The sequence below is a fragment of the Antechinus flavipes genome, chromosome 4, assembly GCF_016432865.1.
Source record: "Antechinus flavipes isolate AdamAnt ecotype Samford, QLD, Australia chromosome 4, AdamAnt_v2, whole genome shotgun sequence".
Lineage (NCBI taxonomy): Eukaryota > Metazoa > Chordata > Mammalia > Dasyuromorphia > Dasyuridae > Antechinus > Antechinus flavipes.
Window position 1 is genome coordinate 202949242 of NC_067401.1, and position 23232 is coordinate 202972473.

General features: G+C 36.1%; 1 protein-coding gene across 1 annotated transcript; it reads left to right on the top strand.

The window, feature by feature from the left end:
* Window positions 1-4668: 4668 nt before the first annotated feature.
* LOC127559271 (trem-like transcript 4 protein) lies at window positions 4669-19858 on the top strand. Its single transcript, XM_051992941.1, has 6 exons — window positions 4669-4772; window positions 7723-8052; window positions 11241-11316; window positions 12083-12196; window positions 17697-17799; window positions 19051-19858. Exons 1-6 carry the CDS (start codon window positions 4697-4699, stop codon window positions 19156-19158), a joined length of 807 nt encoding a protein of 268 aa, XP_051848901.1. The 5' UTR covers window positions 4669-4696; the 3' UTR covers window positions 19159-19858.
* Window positions 19859-23232: the final 3374 nt, after the last annotated feature.

A 23232-nucleotide genomic window follows, 5' to 3' on the forward strand; every position in this document is an offset into this window, starting at 1 on the left:
ATCAGGTTTCTTCCCAAATCCACCCATTTCCAACTTTCTCTTTCCCCCTGACTACATACTTAAACAATCTCCTTAAAGAACTTTCCTTCCCAGATGCTCCTTTAGTAAAGTAGCAGAAGGCAGTGGGGGTGGGTGACTCCTTCCCCCACCTCTTCACCTACTCCCAAAAGTCTTTCTTTCACCTTCCTAACACCATGCGAACCTTTAATTTCCCTTACAAATCAGTCCTTCCTAAATCACCTGCATTCCTCTTTCCTTTTCCCTTCAAAAACCACCCTATAGTGAATAACCCAAACCTCCACAAAACCCACACATGTCCAGCAGAGCTGGATTTAAGGTATAACTTATGTTAACAAATTTCAGAAGGTAACAAACTGAATCAAACTAATACAGCTGTTTTTAAAAGTTTTTTTTTTCTTTTCCACCACATTTCTTCTAACAGCTATTAGCATCTTATCTCCAGAGCTTTTTATTGCCCAGGCCAGGCTAAGCTTGAATTTTATTGCTCTTTACTCTAGTAGGCTTTTCCTTAAAAAAAGTTTAAAATCACTAGCAAATTTTTCAAACAACTAATTCCCAAATTTCTTAATCATTGTTCTTAAAACTTAACAAAGCTCTTAAATCAGCAAACAGACTAGGGGCTGTTTCCAGGACCTCCACCCCCAGAGAGAGGTATGTTTCACCTTGAATTCCCTTTTCCCATTCCAGAATCCAAAGGGGCTTCTGTGAACTTCAAGCCCATTTAGTGCTTTACTCTGCCTTCACAGAGAATGCCTAGATATTCCATTCAAATGTCTTTCCTTTAAATGTTAGCACCTGCTCTTCTATATATATATATATATTATAACTTTCCGAACTTTCAAATCCCTTCCAATCTATTTTTTTTTCCTTTTTTTCTTCCTTTTCCCTTTTCTCCCTTTTTCTCACAGGCTGCTGCAGTCAGCCAGAGACAGAGAGAGAGAGAGAAAGATTTTTCAAACTTCTTGATATTTTCTAAGCCTGCAACACAGAGGCTGAATCCTTATCTCTTACAAGCTTATTTTAACTTTTAACACAGACACACACAAACAAACATGGAGCTCCAATTTACTATGCACAGTTGCAACGTTGTTTTCCAACCAACAACATAACAGACAAACCACACAGAACATAGAACATATATCACACAGACTACACAGTTACAACATTAAGCAAACATATAACATACCCAGAGGATATTTTCCAGCGTCCCAGAAAATACCCGTCTCAGAATTTTTAAACCCGTCGGTATTTATTCTGAGACCACAGGTTGCTAGCAACAGAACAGACCGGAACCAGAACCAAAACCAGATGGTACCCCAAAAGGTACCCAGACAGACTTACTCTCCCGAATGCCGAATCAAATGCCAAATCTATTTCGTTGTCCACTGTAGGCCGGAATGAGGCTGAAGAACTGCTTCCTTTTTTTTTTTTTTCCCTCAAGGAACAGACCCAGGTCCTGAGCCCCCCTCAGGCCTAGGTGGAGACCGAGAGGTCTCTAATCTCTAATCCAGTTCTCAGTTTCTATTATCTCGGTAGGACCTCCAAATGTAATGCCAGAGAAACTGAGGCAGGAGAGAGATTAGAGAGTTTTAATATTTTATTAATTGGAGAGTAAGATTGACTGGACAGGACTCTCATCTCAGATTATCCAGTCAGACAGAGATAAGTATACTGGGACCAAGGAATCCATATTGGTCCCAGGGCTGGAGGACCCAAAGAATCCATCGTCCAGCATACAGCTGCCAGACGCCATTCTCCAGCAATGAATGGAAGAACCCCAACTTCTTAAATACCTTTTTGGAGACACAGAAGAGAAAGGGAGGGAAAGTTTTTTTATCAGGGAGGGGAAGCCATAAAACCTAAAAATTCCAGAGACAAAGAAGTAAAGATATCGTGGGTTATCTTGGAATATTTTAAGGGATATTGTAAATCCCTAAAAGAGTCAGGAGATCTACTTTTATCTTGCTAATTCATAACCCGAGAGCGAATAATCCTTAGTTTTACTGGGTCAGAGACAGAACAGTTAAGGAAACTGAGACAGGGAAACTGAGTCAGGACAGTTAAAGAGAACTGTGGCATAACATTTCAAGCTAAACTTTTTATCACTGTTTCTTAATGGAGAAAGGAGGACCACAAGCTTTATATCCCTTTCCACCAAATACCAAACACACATAAGAATCTATTTATCCAAGTTAGTAGCAAAAAAGAAATAAAAGAAAGTATGCGTATGATGATATATGCCAAACAAAAGAGTGAAGAGCTTCTTCACCCATTGAGAGTAAGATAACTCTGCTCAACTGAGAGAGTCTCAGATCTCACCAGAAGAGGGAAATTTCCCCAAAGTCTCTAGAGTGGAAACCTGGGGATAGGGACATAATGGAGATTATTAGCACCTCTCATGTTGGCTTCTTCCAAGAGTTTTATTTTCTTTTAAGTAACCTGGAGCTGGTATAACATTTTCTGCCTTGAAGCTGGAAGTCAGAAGCAGCTGAAGTGACTGAATAATCCAAAGAGACTGAAGAGCCTCCCTGTAAAAAGTTAACAGACTGATTTTTTTTAACTCCACCCTACTCTTCCCACAAGTATGGGCCATGGATCTTCAATAGTGAGGAGAGTATCAATGGGCTTTGGGACTTTTTACACAGAAAGGGGGGGGAGGGGGGGAGAGGGGAACTATTTCTTAATAATTAGAGCTGTGCCAAAATTAATAGGCTTGAATATGCTATGTTCCCTCTCCTTGGAGGTCTTCAAGCATAGCTTGGTTGGCCATGTGTCAAGAAGGTGGGAGTACCTTTGGTGATAGATGCACTAATTGGTCTTGAAGGTCCCTTCCAAATTTGCAATTCTGTAATATGGTGATTCCACAATTCATGTTCCTTGAATTGAACTGAACTAAATGAATATCATTGAAATCATCCATCTGACTAAGATCATTGTGGGATCTCTTGGAGACCCTACATGGAAAAGTGAAACAGATAGACATCAGGGCTGCTTCACAAGCCCTGCTTTGCCCTGACCCCTACTTCTCCATATACATGTAACTTCCTTCAAATGGTTTATGTTGACCTGGGGAAAGAACAGGGCTGGGTAAAAAGTCAGTAGTGATAGAAAATCACTTTTTTCATTACTAAAAAGATCTTTTTGACTTTTTCTCTTAAGGATATACAGAAAGATTAAAATAAATGCTTCTGAATTATGAAAAATTGGTTAAAAGAATAGTGCAGATAGTTTAGAAAGAAATGGCCATAATTTATTCTTTGAAACAACCAAAAGTTAAATCAAATTAACCAAATGTTAATATTTCAAAAGAGGAAAAGTTTCCAAATAGCAGTTAAACGTTGGCAAAAACTAAGACTGAAAGAGAAAATCTCCAACCACCAAATTTAATTTTGCAAATTAATTTTTCCCGCACAGAAAACTCAAGCTTCAACAATGTGTCATATAACCTGACATGGAACAGTGAATAGAATACTAGGCATGGAGTCAACAAGATGTGAGTTCCAATATAGCCTAAGATATTTAGTAACTCTGTGAAACTGGGTAAGTCATTTTACCCCTGCTTGCTTCAGTTTCCTCAACTAAGAAATGGCAATGATAATAGATAATATTGACCTTCCATGATTGCTGTAAGTATCATATGAGATAGCATTTGTAAAGTTTTTAGCATAATGCTTAGCATACAGTAAGTGCTAAATAAATATTACTTATAATAAAATTATTATTATTATTATTTTCTCTCCACTAAAGTATCTTGGTATAGATGCATTTCAGATAATTTTAAGGAGGGCTCCATTTCTATTCAAGGAATAATTTCATCCAAAAATAAACACCCTACTCTAAAAAGCAGACACACAGTGGTATGTGCAAATAGCTGAATAGCACAATCTTCCAATCCACCAAATTCTGTTAGGATACAACAACAAAGACTGAAATAATCCCTGCTGTTAAGGGACTTACATTCTGGAAACTCATGCAAATCTTAAAGTACTGCACAAATATAATTAGGACTGGTCAATGAGGACCTACTTGTTATTCCAGTCATCCTCCATCATCATAATATTAATGTTATATTTTTATTATTTTTGTTATTATGGGAGACACTAAGTTATGGTAGGGACATTTTCAACAGATTTGAGGGACAACTACTTATTACTACTACTACTTCTTTCTGGGCGATGGAGAAGGACCGAGCAAAAACTGGAGGGGAGAGTGAGTATTTCCACGAAGCATCCCAATTACATGCTATGACACTATATTCACTTTCCCTATTGTATAGACAATTGCCATCCATTCTAGACACTTCTCATCCTCCTCCCAGAAACCCATCTATCCATGCTCACCAATCACATCTTTACCCAACAGGATCCTTCTGGTATCTTCCTTGTGGGGTGAATAATAACTAATCTGTAAGAAACAGATCAAGCTTTGTCCAAGCAAGGCCAGTTTTTCTGGTGATCCACAAGCTCCAGAGCCCAAACCTCCAGATTCTGGATTTCTTAACAATGTGATCTCCCATTCCTGCCTTCTAAGCTCAGTACTTCTACTTATTATATTACTTGCTTCCCCAAATATCATGTTAAGTTCTTGTTTTTTTTCTGTGATTCACAAAGAACCAAGAGAGCAATTAGTCCCCAAACATACTTAGAGGCTTCCTGTGTTACTTGAACCTTTGCTCATGGAAAGAAGCAAAATGATTCCAGAGGTCCCTCTTCAGTTGGTGCTGCTGCTTTTACAGGTTTCATATGTGAGGGGTAAGGAACAAAAGAGAATAATAGGAGAGAGTAGAGATAAAATGAGTTGGGGAAATGGGAAAGGACAGAAGAGGAGAATAGAATGATGAGAAATGCTAAATAATAGTATATTAAGAAGTAGAAAAGGAGGCTTGGCTTCCCAGGGTAAGAATGGGATCTTAGGAGCTATATTCAGGCTATTACAATAGTGGTATAAGAAGGGCTTTCAATTTAATTGTTTTTTAAGTAGACTCTTAAGTATTTTACATATTCCAGTTTTTTAAGTCTTTTTACTCTATCATTTATTATTTATCACTTTATTATTTATATTTTTACATTGTTATATATTACATACATCATATTTATATTATTATATTTATTTTATCCCCCCATTAAAAAGAAAGATAAAGAAAGAAAAAAAACATACTTTGTAATATATGCAGTCAAGCAAAACAGATTTTCACATTGGTTATCACCAAAACTCCTTGCTTCATTTTGTGTTTTGAACCCATTAACTCTATAAGGAAGGGGGAAGTATGCTTCACTGAAGGTATACTAGAATCACAGTTAGAGAATTAATGAGGCAACTAGGTATCAAATATGACTTCAAAACTCATTATCTGTCACTTTACTACTGTCTGCCTCAGTTCCCTCATGTGTAAAATGAGAATGATAAGACCTCCCAGGGTTGTAAAGACAAAATGAGATAATTTTTGTAAAGCATTTGTTGTTGTTTAATTATTTCAGGATTTCTCATCAAACCAATGGATTAGTTTGTTATTTTCTTTTTCATTCTGTAAATCTTAAACTATCATACAAATGCTAGCTATTATTGTTGTTATTATTATTATTATTTCTTAAAGTTATTATTCTCTAAAATATTTTGGTTATTTTTTCTAGTCCTGCTCACTTCATTCTACATCATTCACATGTCATAATTTGCTCATCTATTTTCCAATTGAAATTCCTTAGTTTCTAGTGTTTTTTCAACAATGCAAAAAGAGCAGATGTGAATATTTTTGTTCATATTAATCCTTTCCTTCTTTCTTTGATTCTTTTAGGAGCAATTTAGGACATAGTTCTAAATTACTTTCCAGAATGGTTTGTTGTTATATATTAATTTTTCATTGTGTCTGACTCTTCATGACTCCATTTGGGGTTTACTTGATAATAATATTGTAGTGGTTTACCATTTCTTTCTTCGGTTCATTTTAGAGATTAGGAAATGAAGGAAAATAGGATTTAAAACACAGTTTTCCACAGTTAGTAAGTGTCTAAGATTATATTTTAACTTAAAAAGATATCTTCCTGACTCCAGGCCCAGCATTCTATCTACTGTGCTACTTAGAATGGCATGATCAGTTCACAGTTCCATCAATCATGATTCATTATTTCCTGTTTCCCTGCAGTCCCTTCAATATTTATCATTTTCCCTTTTTATCAATTTTGTAACTCTGATTAACTCAATGTTGCTTTAATTTCTCCAGTTATTAGTGATAGGATAATTTTTTTCGTATGCTCTTTTCCTTTGAAAGTTGTCTATTTGTATCCTTCAACCATTTATTAACTAAGGAATTAGCCATTCTTATAAATTTGAATCAATTCCATACATACATATATGTGTGTGTGTATATATATAAAATGATAATAGTAAGCATTTATATAGCACTTTAGGGCTTTATAAACCTCATCTCATTTTAGACTCACAACAACTGTAAGAGGTAGATTTATAGATGAGGAAACTAATGCATGACAAGGTTAAATGAATTATTTGCCCAGGATTTTTCCCTAGTTAAGAGTTTGTCATCTTAGTTTTGTTTACAAAAATACTTTAAATTTATGGAATCAAAATTACCCAACTATCTTCTATGATCCTCTTTATCCTTTGTTGTTTATCATACATTTTCTCTAGATCCATAGTTAGAAAATAATCCTTTGGTAGTTTGATTGATATGGCACTGAATGAATAAATTAACTTAGGTAGTATCATTATTGTTGTTATGTTTGTTGTTGAGTTTGTTAACATTTCTTAATATAATTTGTTGTTCACATTGTTATATTTTTCAGAATTATTTTAAATTTGTATTCTAATTATTAGTCATTTAAAGCATTTTTTAAACATATGGCTATTGATAGCTTGTAAATATTTCTTCCCCTCCAAACTGTGTATTCGTATCCTTTGACGGTTTATCACTTGGGGAATAGTTTATTCTTATAAATTTGAGTCTGTTTTCTAATTATCTTGGAAATAAAACCTTTATGAGAGAAACTTGCTGCAAAAGGCTCAAATCACTCCAACTCTCATTAATTGGTCAATAATAGGTCCCAGGCCAAGGCCCAATTGGCCATGGTTAGATCCTGATTGCCTCAGAGTGAATATATATAACATTTTGACTAGAAACTCAGAGGGTCTTTCTATCTCAATTTTATTTATTTATTGTTTTTTTGGACTAGGTGAAAGAGGCCATTTTTTGCCTCAGTTTTACCTAGTTTTAATTATTGAACAAGTATGGCCTCAGACCTGTTAAAAACTTTAGCTTAAAAAGGCCAAGCTCTCCCAGTTCAGGGCCATTTCCAGTTATCCTTATCTATATCTGACCTCTGGACCCAGATGGCTCTGCAGAAGAAAGTGGGGCAGATGACCTTGCAAATCTTTCCCTCATTTAAATTCAATTTACTTGTATGTCATGGTATATCATGGTCCTCTTTGAGAATAAAGGACAAACAACAGGTTCAATTTTAATTCTATCAGTATTGATTTTGTTTGTACAATTTTTAAAAATTATAATCAAAATTGTCAAAATTGTGCTTTTCCATGTGGTTATTTTGATTAGAATTTCACATTCTGCCTCTTCCTGCTCAATTTTGTTGACATTCTACAGAAATGTCCTTTCTACTTCTTCTTTCCTACTCAAGAAATGATGTTTATTGTCCAACTGAGCTCCTAGTAATCTGAGGTCATATTCTGTAGGTTCCCTTGGAAAAGAAGAGGAATACAAAGTGGTGGGAGAGACACTCACAGTGAGATGTCCATATACACCTGAGAAATCTGATCATCTAGACAAAGCCTGGTGTAAAAAAACTGAAAATGAACATAGTTGTACTCTGTTAATCACAAGACCAAAATCTTGGGCAAAGACTGAGAACCCACGCTATTCCCTCAGTTATGACATTGGTGTTATAACAGTCAACATGTCTGGCCTCCAGGTGGAAGACTCTGGGGAATATTGGTGTGGAAAATACAACTCTACTAGGAACATTATTGATATTTTAAAAATAGTTCATCTAATAGTAGCTCCAGGTAAGTCCCTTCCCTGAGAACTTGGCTTTCTTTAAGTTTCTCATCTTTTTAAAAATTTATATTACCCCACACATTCACACCTTGAACACACACATACATACATATACATCCATATACAATATCTTCCCTCACATATTTCCATCATCTCTTCCATAGTTTGTTCTCCTATCTCTAGGAAAGGCAAGCCACTTCCTTCCTTGTTAATCCTTTTTTTGATTAGTGGGTCACTGAACTGAATATTCAACATCACACAAACATGCAAAATCACTTGTTCATACAGAGAGACAATCATGAACAAAAACAGAAATGTGCTTCACCATTTTCATTTCCAATAATCTCAGGAAATGATAATGGAAGCTGAAAACTGTATAGCTGGATCTTCTGCCAGAGACTGGTTTGTATTTATATTGGATATCAGCTAGAGCAAGCACTTTAAGACAGGAAGAACCCCAAAGTCTAATGACACACATTTTTAGGGAATTCCCTAAGCCCCAGACAAGGCTGAAGGTAACACCTCTAATGTTATTCCCATCTATTTAGTAGAGGCTGAAATACTTTCAAAGGAAAAGCAGTCTTTCAACATAGAGCACCTGAGGTGGTTCATGGTTCCTATACCAGACATTGGCTGAAGGCTGTAATTCAGGGCACTGACTTTACTCTGCTTCCCTTCTCTCTCTACAAAGACAAATTAGCCCCACAGGCAGAGACTCATTCAAACCCTGAACCTACCAAATGTCATCTCTCACATCCTTCCCAGGACTGCCTTAACCCAAGGAATTTATTGCTGACTATCATGTCCCCAAAACAATCTTTCCTATACTTCCATGATATAGCATAGTCTCAGAGACAGTGTAAGAGGAAAAGTTTCAGCTGAATTAATATCTGTCTTTAACATTTAGTGACTATGGTGTAAACTTGAACAAATGATTATATCTTTCTGGGCTTCTGCTTTCCTTATCTGTAAAGGGGAATTAATAGAAATTCACAACCAATTCTATGTAATTGTTGGGAGGATCAAGTGTGATTGTTAAGTTTTTGTTTTGTTTGTTTGTTGTAACTGGAAAGTATTATATAAATGTGAACTATAGTTCTTATAAGGACATATCTAGGATGCTGTCACCAATGGAGAGTTAGCTCTTGAGAACTTAGTTGGGCCATTAAAAAATTCATCCTAGCAGGAGTAGACCAAGATAGTGGAGAGTATACAGGTCTTTATCTGAACTCTTCCTGACATCCCTTAGATCAATACCAGATCAAGCCTCTGAACTAGTTTTGAAGTGACAGAACCACAAACATTTGGAATGTAACAAATTTCCAGCAGAAGATATTTTGGAAAATCTTCAGAAAAGATCTGTTTCAATTAGGCATGGGGGAAGGCAGCTGAGCGCAAGCACAGCACAGGAATCCAGGGCAGTGTGGCGTCTGCAGATTAGAGGAAATCTACCAGGAGGCTCTTAGCCAAAATATTCTGTGCTGTTTGGAGGCCAGTGGATCAACAGATTACCTAAGAGACATCCAATACAAATACAAAAGGCAAATAGTGAACCTCTGGATTTCCCCAGAATAACGTGGAACTTTTCCACACCCACCTAGCACCAGAAGGAAGTTAGCAGTAATGGCCCAGGGCAGCTTAAAGCTGCTGTTGTCTGTAGAGGAAGCCTGGGACAATCTCCCCTTTATACTAAGAGCAAACTTCAACCATTTAAAAAATGATTAAAAAAGCAAAAAGACCAAAGATAACTTTTATGGAGAAAGAAAACAGACCTAAACCCTGAGGATCCTAAAGGCAAATCATCACCAAATTAAGCCCCAAAGAATGATATGAATTGGTCCCCATCTCACAAGGGTCTCTTGGAAGAATTCAAAAAGGATTTTAAAAGAGAGTTAGAAGTAAAATGGGAAAAGAAAATAAGAACTTTGCAAGAAAGTTTGGAAAAAGAAACACAGAAATTATCTGAAGAAACTCCTTAAAATGTTAATTCTACGTGCATCCTAACATGATTTTGACACTACCAATCTCTTAACTTCCCAGAAATCTTGGTTTCCTCAGCTATCAAATAAAGTGTTATGCCAAATGGTCTTAGAGTGATTTTAGGGTCACTTTCCAGCTGAAGATTAAGAATTCTTAATCTGACATCTTTCATGAACATCACAAAAAAATTATTTTGTAACTGCATTTTTACATGATTAATTTTCTTTATAATTTTACTTTATGCATTTAAAACTTTATTTTGAGAAGGGCTCCATGGACTTCACTACACTGTCCAAGGGGTCCAAAATACAAAAACAAATGTAAATCCTTTGGAAGATCTAAGCAAGGTGAAGTCACTTGGAGGACTTAGGGGCCTTGGCAAGGTCAGTTCCACAGCTGATGATGCATATCTAAGCTCCCTCAGATTATTTGCTGAAAATATAATGGTCAACATGACTAGAGTGTATTTTGAAACAGGATGCTTTCTAAAAGGAAAATAAAAAACAGAATAAGCCTTGACTAACAGAACAAGGAAATATCACATCAGTGATTATGCTTTCTGTGGTTTTCTGGCATTTGTAATGTATAACAGAAAATTATGCTTATGGTGGGATATAAAAGGGAAGCTGTAAGAAATAAAGTCACTTGCATGCTTTAAACTTCAACTCACCTGGCCCCATTCATATTCATTTCACTCATTGTAGCACTCAAGACAATTGCTGGCATCTCCCTCAGACTGAAAGCTGAAAAATGAAAAATTCATCCAAGAACTTCCATTTAAAGAGAGTGCCCAAGGCAGCTATCCCTTCATTTCCCATCCTGCAGCATTCCTTTGGATTATCCATCCATAATTCCTCATCTTATTTTTCCTCTTGCTCTCCATTTCAATGAAGCCTTTCCATTAGCCAAACTCTTTCCTCTTATGCTATGATCATTTTGGTCACCAATGGCCTTAGTACCTAAGATAATAGATAAATTATAGAATAACGACAACCAGAAAAGGAGAAAGCAAAATTTAAAATGAGAGAATTGATCATTATTGAGGTTTGATATAATACCTTGAGTAATATCATACATTAATAAAGAACATTTGACTTTGTATTGTATCCTTATTCTGATTATCCCACGGATTTGGATAAAGCCTGAGACTTTGGCATTAGGCAACCTATTGAGGAGGAAAGTGCCAATTGTCTATCCTTTTGTCTTCTCTTTACAGCCCAAACACAGAAGACAATCCAACAGAAATTAACTACTATTATAGAAGTTACTACCATCACCTCTGTCCCAACCAGGTAAAACTCCTCTCTAGAAACTCTCTCTGTCCTATGATACCTCACCTCTATTCTGCTTCCCCAAAAGTCTATTTGTGCCCCTTCCCTCCAATTATGCAGAAATTTACCCAAACTACCAAGTTTCCAGCTTGTACTGACCTTGTCTGTTTCCATCCTTATTGACCCCCTTGACCTTGAGTCCATCAGGCTATCCTACAGTTCATAGCTGCCACACTATGGTACTTGTGAGATTTCCTAGTTCAGGTGGGCCTCAGGGAACCATAATTCCAATTTTTTCTCTTATCTTCAAATATATGTGACCTGTAATATGATTTCTTTTTACTTCCCAATTCTCCATCTGATTGCACTTCCTTGAATTTCATCATGTACCCCAGGAGTCTCATTATCCTGCAAGATTACATTAACACTGGTGCTCATACTTTGTCAATATGCTCTGCCCCAGGGTCCCTCCCTAATCTGATTGAAGGGTTGAATGTAGATAACATTTCCCATAACCTCCATTTAAGGATGTCAGCAATGTCTTCAATTCCCACTCCATAACTCCTTTGAACTTGTCCATCATCCCCCATCTTCTCTTTCCAATCCCTCAGGTTTTCATCTTCCTTTTCTGTGTTATCTTTCTCTATTTGATTGTAAACTCCTTGAAGCCAGGCACTACCTTTATATTTTATATTTGTATCCTAGCACTGAGTATAGTTCCTGGCATCCAGTAGGCACTTAATAAGTGTTTATTTGACTGACTGGCCCCTACCCTGATGTTTTTCAGGTTCCAGTTCAACATAACTGATAGGACATATCTGATGTACACAAATATCCAGCTACCAGAAAATTCTACTTCTAGAAGTCAGATTATGGATCATATTGGCTTTGAAGACTTGAAGTAAGTGGTTTCAGTTAGGGTCCCCTTTCTGTGGAATATTTGTGCTTCCTCCTCCAATTTCATTTCTGACCTTTGACTTTATTGCATGCATTGACCCAACCCAATAAAAGTAGTCTCCTTTAACAAGATGCGTCATGAAAAGGGAAACTCATTTAATATTAGATAACTAGGCTTGTACCTTAATATTTATGTGATTAAATACGTTCCATATTTAGGCCTCATTTTGCTCATCTGCAAAATGAGACAGTTGGACTAAATGATCTCTAAAGGTGCCTCTACAGATTTTAGCAGATTTCATCTTGAGCTGCCTATTGCACTCCTCTCATACCCATTCTACTCTTCCCCTTCCTTAATAGACATTCTAGAGGGAACAAAATAAGAATACATTTGTCCCTGACCCTAAACTGAGAACATTTTTATTCCTGATGCATTGTTTCTATCACTTCTTCTCAAGCCAAATTCATCACTAATGGAATCTGAAAGTCTTCCCACACTTGTTAATACCAAGCATAATCCAAGCTCAGCATGTAAAATGTATTTAAGGGGTCCATGATGAACCAATTTCTAGCTTTGTCAGAGCTGAGGCTGGGCTCATAGGCCAATCTGCATGATAGAATTTGAAGACTGGCTTGTCTCTTCTCAAACAAAACTTAGCTCAGGGCCCTCTTGGTTGTGTCAGCACAGAACTCCTACATGCAGATATCCATAGAAAACTCTGTGGGAGAATCCTGAGGATAAAGCATCATCTCTAGAGTACAAAAGGAATTCCTTTGGCATTAGGATGATTCATACCAGGTAAAAGTAGTGATTGGTATTTCCAATGTATTTTAAAGTTTACAAAATATCCTTTTCATATGTTATCTCATTTGACTATCACAACAACCCTGTGAGGTAGGTGCTATTTTCTCCACACTATAAAATAGCATATTTACATAGATATGTAGATATGTTTATATATGTGTGTTTAGTATAACATAAATGGGATATATTATAACATATATTGTACATGTATACTATAACATATTGTATGTATTCACGTAATAATACCATTATATATTCATAAATCATATAATTAGCATATGATATATTACAATACTGTAATATGTATAATATTATGAGCATACTATACTATTTCTGTTTTTCTTGGCAAAGATAAAGAAATTGAGGCTGAGAGAAACTGAGATTAAGTATCAGCCAGACCAGATAGAGTTAGCTCAATAAATTTTCATTGCCAGCATTTATTTACACTTCAGTTATTGTTTTGTTGACTGTCTAAACAAGAAAGTAATGGAGAAAATTTTAATGATGTTGATTAGACTTAAAAGTATGCCATGTCCTTTTTTGCTTTTCTTGGAAATAATAATTCTGAGTACATGCCTGCCAAGGGTCACACAATTAGTAAGCAACTAAGTTATCATTCTTTCAAAGCACTGTAACACCTTGCTTTTCAAAATAACCTATTTATGGGCAGCTAGTGGTGTAGAATAGAGCACCAATCCTAAATTTAGGAGTTCAAATCTGGTATCAGATACTTACTAGCTGTGAGATCCGGGCAAGTCATTTAAACCTAATCGCCTCCCAAAATAATAATAATAATAATCTACTTCTACCTACAACTTCAATCTACCTCTCCTGCTTCAACTCTCAATCTGTCTCATCTTTCCATTTTCAATGTGTTACAGTGATCTGTTATTTCTACCTTCATAACAGTTCTCATATAAGCCTACTTTTCTTCTCTGACACTACCATCATCTATCTGCAGTTTTCCCCTTAGCAATTAGTTCTTCACTTCCCTAATGTACCTTTGTCTCACTTGAGGGTAAGGATTATCCTATCTTCCTTTGTATCTCCAGCATTTAGCAAAGTACATAGTAGGTATTTAATAAATGCTTATTAACATTTATTGGGACACTGTTGCTGAGGTAAGATTATAATGAACAGAATTTATATATGGAGGTAGCTCATAGATAGAATGCTCAACCTGGAATCAGGAGGTCCTGAGTTCAAATATGGCTTCAGATACTCATTAGTTGTGCGATACTGGAAAAGTCACTTAATCCTATTTTCCTCAGTTCCTCACCTATAAAAAGAAATGGAGAAGGAAATGGCAAACTATTCTTTCACTCACTCTCTGCAAAGAAAACCCCAAATGAGGTCACAAAGGCAGAAATAAATGAAACAATTCAACAAGTACAATGTATGATTTCCTGGCCCTTCCCTATAGGTTAGGTCTTAGAAAGGGACGACAAAAATGGAAAAAAACATTGATAGAACACCATATTTCTGTTTCTTTTCTTTTCTCTATTATTCCCTTGTCTCTTCTTCCTTCCTTTTATTTTTTTTCCCCTCTGCACTTGAGACAGATTTTTGAGAAAAAAAAATCAAAACACCAAAACAGGAGAATTAACCCATGTCCAAGAAAGTTCTCTGAAGATCCTTCTCTTTTGTCTGCCCATAAATGGGGTCTGGAAAGACTAGAGATCCCTAACCATTGGGAAGCATAAGACAAAGACCAGGATGAAGGTATGAAATGACAGTCAAATAAAGTTCAAGGATCCACTACTATTGTAGGAAAATAGGAGTTTAGAATAGGAAAGGATCAGAGAGGCAATCTGGTCCAGAAGTTCTTAACCTGAGATCCATGGAAACATTTCAGAGGATTTAAAAACTTGGTTAGGAAAAAAAAATACATGTTAGTTATCACTAGTTTCTAACTGAAATTTAATATTTCCTTCAATTGTTTAAAAATATTATTCTGAGAAGGGATTCATAGGTTTTTCCAGACGGACAAAGAGGCACATGGCTCAAAAAAGATGAAAAATCTCTGCTCTTATCTACTTCATGGGTTCAGAAAGACTCAGAAAGGTTATGTGGTTTATTATATGAATAGTAACTAGCAAAATTTATATTTGAGTCTAGATCTTCAGACTTCAACAGCAAAGTTCTGAGCTGAGGACAATTTTTGTGAGTTTTAAAAATTTTCCAGATCATGAAAAAGCACCATCACATATGACTGTGGTTTGGGGTTTGTGAGAAAGGAGGAAGGACAGGACTGCATTCATTAGTTTACTAGACTAGAATCAGTGAAACTTGAAGAGAGGGGGAAAGCTCTCATTGAAAAGTTTACTTCCACTTTAGAAGTATACTATTTGTGTGAAGAAGGGGTCACCAGTTTCCAGGTAGATCAATGAGAGAAAATTTCTTTGTGGATATTAATATCTTAAAACCTATCTTAATATGTTCTCTGATCGAAGCAGCTACACCCAAAGAAAGAACACTGGGAAACAAATATGAACTATTTGCATTTTTGATTTTCTTCCTGGGTTATTTTTACCTTCTGAATTCAATTCTCCCTGTGCAACAAGAGAACTGTTCGGTTCTGCAAACATATATTGTATCTAGGATATACTGCAACATATCTAACATATATAGGACTGCTTGCCATCTAGGGGAGGGGGTGGAGAGAGGGAGGGGAAAAATCGAAACAGAAGCGAGTGCAAGAGATAATGTTGTAAAAAATTACCCTGGCATGGATTCTGTCAATATAAAGTTATTATTAAATTAAATATATATATATATATGTATATATATATATATGTTCTCTGATCGTCTTCTAAGAGTCTTCAGCTCACGTGTAGGTAGAAATTACTATGTTTAGGTGCTGGATTGTAAAACTTCCTGGCCTGCTAGGAAGCCACCCAAATTATTCAAAAATGTATAGCAGCAGGGGACTATTAAGGACACAGCTTTTGCACTCCCTAAAGATAGCCTGTGTACTGTTGATTGAACAAAAAATGTTCATCGGTTGTTTGAATTGGGTTTTGTTTTGTTTTTTGTTTGCTTTGGGGGGAGGGATTTGAAGGGGGTCAGAGTGCCCCATAAATCAGAAGTTGTGTTCTACCACTAAGAGTTTATTAAATTAATTGAACCAATAGTGAACCATATCCAATGGGAGAATTTTGAAAGTCAAAAGACAAAGTATCCTGAGGAAGTCATAAACATCATCAACTCAATCTCAGGCCCCAGAGAAGCTACAAAATTGGACCATCAATCAATCAATTAACCACATACTCTGTTCCAGGTACTGTGCTAGGTCCTGAGGATACAAACTTTCAATATAATGAAACATAATTCCACCAAAGAGCCGTTTTCTAGGTAGCTGTGTCATGCACCCTGTCCTGTGGGGAGCATGGCCCACTTATCTAAATATTAGAAAGCCTACTTGAGCTTCATCAATCATTCCCTTAACATTTAATGAGCACTTACTATGTGTTAGGCTTTGTGCTAAGAGCTACAGATTATAAAGAAAGACAAATACTATCCCTGCCCTCAAACTTTATTGGGACAGACAACACATAAGTAACTATGTACATAGAAGATAGATATGGAATAGAAGAAAAATAATACAAGGAAGTTTAGAAGGAAGCACAAACCAGCAGAATAAATATGAAAGTAACCTGGGGAGTTTATAATGTGTGTGTGTGTATACATATATATGTGTGTGTGCGTATTTAAACCACAAAAGATTAAATAGAGATTCACAGTTTCAGATACAGTCTTTGGGTGTGTGTTGTTTTGTGCACATGTATTAGAAACAGGACTAACATTAGTGCTAAGACCAGCACTCTCTTAGTTCAGATTCAATTTCAATTTAAAATGAGGCACTTGTGAGTTAACTAAAAGGAAGTTTTTATTGCTCTAATACACATGCAACAAGGATGTGGTGACACTTCACTTCAGTTTGGAAACATGTGATCTCCCTTGACTGCTTCTGGAAACTTAAAGGTCAGTAGATTAGCAAGGCAAGTTATGACAATTCAAGTGGTATTATATATATACCCTCCAAGTCTGAGAGACACTCCTCCACCTAAATGAGATTTTTTTATCCTTTGTATGTCATTTTTAGTCATGTCTGACTCTTAATGATCCCATTTCGAGTTTTCCTGTGAAAGACACTGCATTAGTTTGCCATTTCTTTCTCTAATTCATTTTTACAGATGATCAAACTGAAGCAACCAGACTAAGGAGACTTGTCCAGGATCATACAGTGTCTATGCTCACATTTGAACTCAGATCCTCCTGACACCCCTATTCACTATACTACCAACTGCCCTATTATGTCATTTTATGTCCTTCATTGACCAGAAATCTGTCTTGGAAAAAGCAATGAGTCAATCAGATCACTGAACACATTTTTTGTCCTTTTAGGGAAATTTCATGTTGAGGAAGAACAGGAAAGCTCTTCTAGTGTAGAAATGCTAGTAAATAATCATATTGCAATGTGAAATGTTCTATTTTTTCCCCTTTCCTTTTCCTTTTCTTTTATTTTCTGCATCTGTGTGTGTGTTTATATTCAGAATAAATTGGTTTTTTTAAGTATAGAGGGAAGACCTAATAAGGACACTATCATAGGTACCCTCACAGCTGAGGAATAATATACCAGAGGACTCAGTCTAACAGGTGCTTTGCCTTTGCCACCTTATCTATTTTCTCTTCCCAGGTCCCCAAATTGTCTCCTCATCCTTGTGGTGTTTGGCCTCCTCCTGACCAAAGCTCTGGCCTTCTTAGTCCTTCTTATTCTCCTGTTCAGATTCAGGCATCAGGTAAGTAGCAGTATTTCAGGATCATTATAGACTTGAGCCAGAAAAGACCTCAGGGGCCATAGATTCCAAGTCTTCATTGTATAGTTGAGGAAACTGAGGCAATGATTTACTCAGAGTTACACAACCTGAGGCAGGATTTGAACCCAGCTATTCCTGATATTAAGTCCAGTTTCTTTTCACTTCTCCCTATTGCTTATGTTGGGACTTTGGCTTGAGTCCAAAGTAAACTAAAGAAGGAACATCCTCTTCTCCATCCCAAGATGGAAGTAGCTCCCATTGGCACTGCAGGCAGCTAGACAGTGCAGTGGATAGAGTGCTGGGTCTGAAATCAAGAAGGTTTGCGTTCAAATCCAGATTTAGCCACTTATTATCTGTGTGACTTCGGACAAGTCACCAGCCTCAGTTTTTTCAACTGTAAAATGATGATAATAATGGTACCTACTTCACAAATAATATTTGTAAAGTGCTTAACACAGTGCCTGGACCATAGTAGACATATAATAAATACTTGCTCTTATCTCTTTCCCCCTTAACCCTTAGAGTAGAACAAAATAATCTTGGAGTTTCTGTTAAAATATAGCCCTGAGGTAATAAAAAAAGATTCAGAAAAGTCTACAGGGACATACTGAAATGTAAGGCATCTGAATGGCACAGTTGATAAAGTACTGGGACTGGAAATTGGAAATCCTGGGTTCAAATCCAGACTTAAACACTTACTGGTTTTGTGACCTTAGGCAAGTCACAATCTCTGCTTGCCTCAGTTTCTTCAGCTCTAAAATATTGATACAGTTTAATTATTCTAAGAGCTAGGACAGCTCCTTCCCCAATAGGGTTGTTATGAGGATCAAATAAGATAATATTTGTAAAGCACTTAGCACAGTACATAAAATGTAATAAGCACTATTTAAATATTAGATATTATTATTGCTTTCAGCACAATTAACTATTTAGTAGATGGATCTGGATTCAGTAGAAAAGGACAGAGTAAGAGCTGCCAGGACAGACTGGAATTAGGTTCCTGGGGCATAAATGGGGTGTTAATTGGATTGAATGACAGCCAGACATGATGTGATAGCATTTCTCCTGTGCCTCTCCCAGGGATTAAAAGCCCCATATAAAGTGGGTATATGGGTTAGAAGGCATTGGAAGGGGAAAGAAAATTTTAAGAGGAAAAAAGGACAAGGTTTCATGAAGAAGGAATCATAGTCATATATTGAGTTTGTTCATTTTCTTAACTTTTTGTATCCTCAGGTTAATGGGAACACTGGAAAAGTAACAGAGTTGAACAAACTGGAGCTGTCCAAGACATCCTCCTATTCTATTCCTGATGAGGTTCCTGATGCCCCTAATGCAGTCTAAGATACTAAGTACAGGGACTTCACATCTTACCAAGTTCTTAAGTACCAAATGCATCCCCAGATACTGGAGTGAGATATGTTGATAAATGTTTGGCAATCCACTCTCTGAAAGAACATGCTGCACATTCTTTTCTTTTCTTTTTTGCAATAGATGCATCTCTTATTCCTCCAATTCTCTCCTTGATCATTTTTTTTCTAGTAAATATTTTTAATACATATTGCTTTACAAATTATGTTGGGAGAGAAAAATTAGAGCAAAAGGGAAAAACCATGGAAGAGATAAAAAACAGAAAAAAGAATTGAACAAAGCATGTGTTGATTTACATTCAGTCTCCTTAATTCGTTTTCTGGATGCAGATGGCATTTTTTGATTAAAGTCTATTGGATTGCTTTGGATCACTGAACCACTAAGAAGAACGAAGTCTTTCATAGCTAATCATTGCACATTCTTGCTGTTATTGTATACAGTGGATTTCTGGTTCTGCTGTTTCACTCAGCATCAGTTTATGTAAATCTTCCCAGGCCTTTCCAAAATCTTCTTGTTTATCATTTTTTATAGAACAATAACATTCCATTACCTTCATATACCACAACTCGTTCAGCCCATGCTGCACTTTCAATTTAATCTATATCATTAGTGTTGCAACATTGTATTAAGTTTTGACAATCAACAAAATAATAAATCCAGTCCTTATTTGTCATGTTGGCTGATTTCCTTTGAGAGAGGTTTCTTTCTTTTCTTTTTTCTTTTTGATTGAATTACTTTCATGTAGTCCAACAATTCTTAAATTATCTCTTAAAGCCAGTAATTTTTCTAATGAAAAATTTTCACATTTTTGTTTTATTGGAGTCATTAACTTCCACTTACCCAATTCTAATTTTTAAGCAATTATTATCTTCAGTGAATTTTTGTACCTCCTTTTCCATTTGACCAATTCTATTTTTTATGGCATTCTTCTCTTTATTGGATTTGTGTGCTTCTTTTACCTATTTAGCCTACTGTTTTTTAAATTATTTTCTTCAGTATTTTTATGCCTCCTTTACCAACCTGTTGACTCTTTTTTTTTTTTTCATGATTTTCTTGCATCACTGTCATTTCTTTCCCCAATTTTTCCTCCTTTTTTTTTTTAATTTGTTAATTAATTATTTATTTGTTTTTGCTGAGGCAATTAAGTGACTAAGTGACTTCCAAGGGTAATACAGCCCGGAAGTGTTTGAACTCAGGTCCTCCTGACTTCAGGTCTGGTGCTCTATCCACTGCACCACCTAGCTGCTCCTCTCTTATTTAATTTTTATAATTTTTTGAGCTCTCCTAGAGATTATTTTTGGATCTGAAACTAATTCACATTTTTCTTTAAGGCTTTGGATGTAGAAGTTTTGACTTTGTTGTCTTCTTTGTAGTATGTGTTTTGATCTTTCTCTGTCACCATAGTAACTTTCTATAATCAGGATCCTTTCTTTGTCATTTGATCATTTTTCCAACCTATTTCTTAACTTTTAATTTATTTTAACGTTGGGCATCTGCTCCCAGAGTGGAGGGAGCCCTGTCCCCAGCTTCAGGTTTTTTTGTGCATCTGTTTTCAGAGCAAGTTCTGGGGATCTGTAAGATTTTAATTCTTCCAAAGTGGTATAATCTAAAGAGAGTTGTGTTTACTACTCTCCTAGTCTATGCTCTGGTCTGTGAATGATCATAGGCACTCTTTTCTGCCCTGAAGCTGTGGCCATGGTTTTATTCCTCTGCATCTACAAGCTATGGAATGCTAGTGCTTCTCCTTACCTTGGGACTCCCACCCAGGATTACAACCTAGATCTGAGTATGGGTAAAGCAACAGATTCTTGAATCTTGAAACTAGTGTTAGCAAACTCCTTCTGACCAGTTGTCTCACTCTCTTACCATCTGTGCATCTGCTTATTTTCAAAGTATAAAACTTATAAAGAAAAATTTAAGTATCAGCTCTGCTAAGCCCCTGGGAATCTGTCAGACAGTAAAATATTGTAACCTGCCCTTCTGCCTTGTCTTCTTATTTCTTTGAATTTCTATTTTGTTTTCTCTGGAATAATAATCCAGGGAAAGAGATAGAGAGAAGCAGAAGCCAATAATTAGTCCTATTTCCTCACACACGTGGCACATAGTAGATTCTTAATAAATAATGATTGATCTACTTTGTACTTCAATTCAATTTAAAGCATTTTTCAAGCACCTGATATGTCAAAGGTGTTGTGTCATCTTTGGGGTTAGAAAAACATTCAAAAATTTTGGCCACTCCTTCCTTAATAATAATGATGATACTCAACATTTATATATGTTCATTATTTCACTGGGTTCTTATAACTACTCTATAATGGAAACATAGGCATACAGTTGATAAACATTAAAACAGGAATTTGAACCAAAAACTTTTTTCATTCTAAGTTGGGGACTCAAATGCTGCCCCACCTCTTCTCCTTTGATTCCCCTGTTATTGATATGTTCTTGACTGTCCTTTCTATCTTTTCTTGAGAGAGAGTATAAGAAGAGAGGAGTTTCAATACATTTTGGTGGAGCTGTGAATTAGATCAACAATTCTGGAAAACAATTTGAAATAATACCTTAAAAGTATGAAAAGAAAAAGTCAAGAGGAAAAGAAAAATTCATGAGGAATATAATATAGTAGATAGAAAACTGGCTTTAAAGGTTAGAGAGCTGGATCAAGAAATCAACAAATGTTTATTGAGATACAATTTCATTAATATGTCATTGTAAGGGGTAGGGATGAGTGGGAGATGGGGGAAGATGAAGAAAAGAACTTTATTCTCTTCAGTTTCTCCAGATTTGTCTTCAGGTCTCTTTGGGGGCTTTCAGTCTCTTTAAGCTTTGGGTACTTCTGACTTCCAACTTTGAAAGAGAAGATGAAAGATGCCAACCCGCTTTCAGGCTGCTGAAAGAAAAGAGTTTTGGGAAAAGTCAACATGAGAGTAGTTGGCAGTCTCCATCATGTCTCTTACGCCCAGCTTGATACTCTGGAGATTTCAGAGAGTTTCTCTTTGAGTGACTTTCTCTCTTGGTTGAACCAAGTCACCTCACTCCAAATGGGAGAGCTCCTTCAACCTGTATTATTATACATACATACATACATTTTATATATATACTTAAAGTCATACCCCCTGGATGAATAATAGTTAATGAAGCAGATAGGTATGATTCTAGCCTGATACCCCCTCTCTCTGTCTTTCTTACTCTCCTGACAAACATTAAAGTCTTCCTTGGAGAAAGGTATGAGGAAACAGGTTAGAGATGTCTATTTTCCCTCCCTTTGAGCCATTTAATGACACACTCTCCTATGTTACATGTAGGGGATAATTCTCTTTGTATGTAGAAGACTATGTGCTTTGACTTTGCAAGAAACACAATGACTGCTGAAAATCTGTTTTCCTTTCCCCTCACCTTTCTTGTTCTCTCTATTCTGCCTTGGTTAGACTGTTTTGTATCCTTTTTTTGTGTTTCTTGATTATTTTTATCTTTCTTGTTTTTCTTTATTTGATCTCTCACTCAAATAAATCCATATTTTTGAATATGGAATGTTTTGAATGACAAGCCTATATGTGGATATGATGTGGAAGAGGTCTTGGGAAATCCTGGGACTACACAGTATTAAAGAGAGCTAGCTCTGTTCAATAGTTAGAAAGGAAAAAGTTATTTTCTCCAGACTTGGGGCTCTGAACTTATCAAATTTCATAAAAAGTCAGCATGATGTATTGAAACCAGCAAACTATTGCCCTGAATTTAACAACAACAACAACAAAAAAGTAAGCTTATATTGTAATTTTTAGCACCTCTTAGGGGGGTTTCACTGGGGAGCTGCTGAATCAAGTATAGTTTTGCTTCTTGTAAATTTACATTATGCAAAATGGAATTTATGTGAAGAATTCTAAAAGAAATTCATTATGCAAAGCAGATACTGTGTGATAAAGTGCTATATGATGAAGACAGTGTTAACAGTGGTGGAAAACATCTCTAAGTCAGTCCCCATGGATCTATAGACAGTGAGTGATTCTGTGCTTCTCTCTGTGTTCAATAGCAATCCTTATATTTTCA

Coding starts and splice junctions, on each gene's coding strand:
- LOC127559271 (XM_051992941.1), top strand. CDS start 4,697: ATGGAAAGAAGCAAAATGATTCCAGAGGTCCCTCTTCAGTTGGTGCTG. Junction 8,053..11,240: donor TCATCTAATAGTAGCTCCAG/GTAAGTCCCTTC, acceptor TTCTCTTTACAG/CCCAAACACAGAAGACAATC. Junction 12,197..17,696: donor ATTGGCTTTGAAGACTTGAA/GTAAGTGGTTTC, acceptor TTCTCTTCCCAG/GTCCCCAAATTGTCTCCTCA.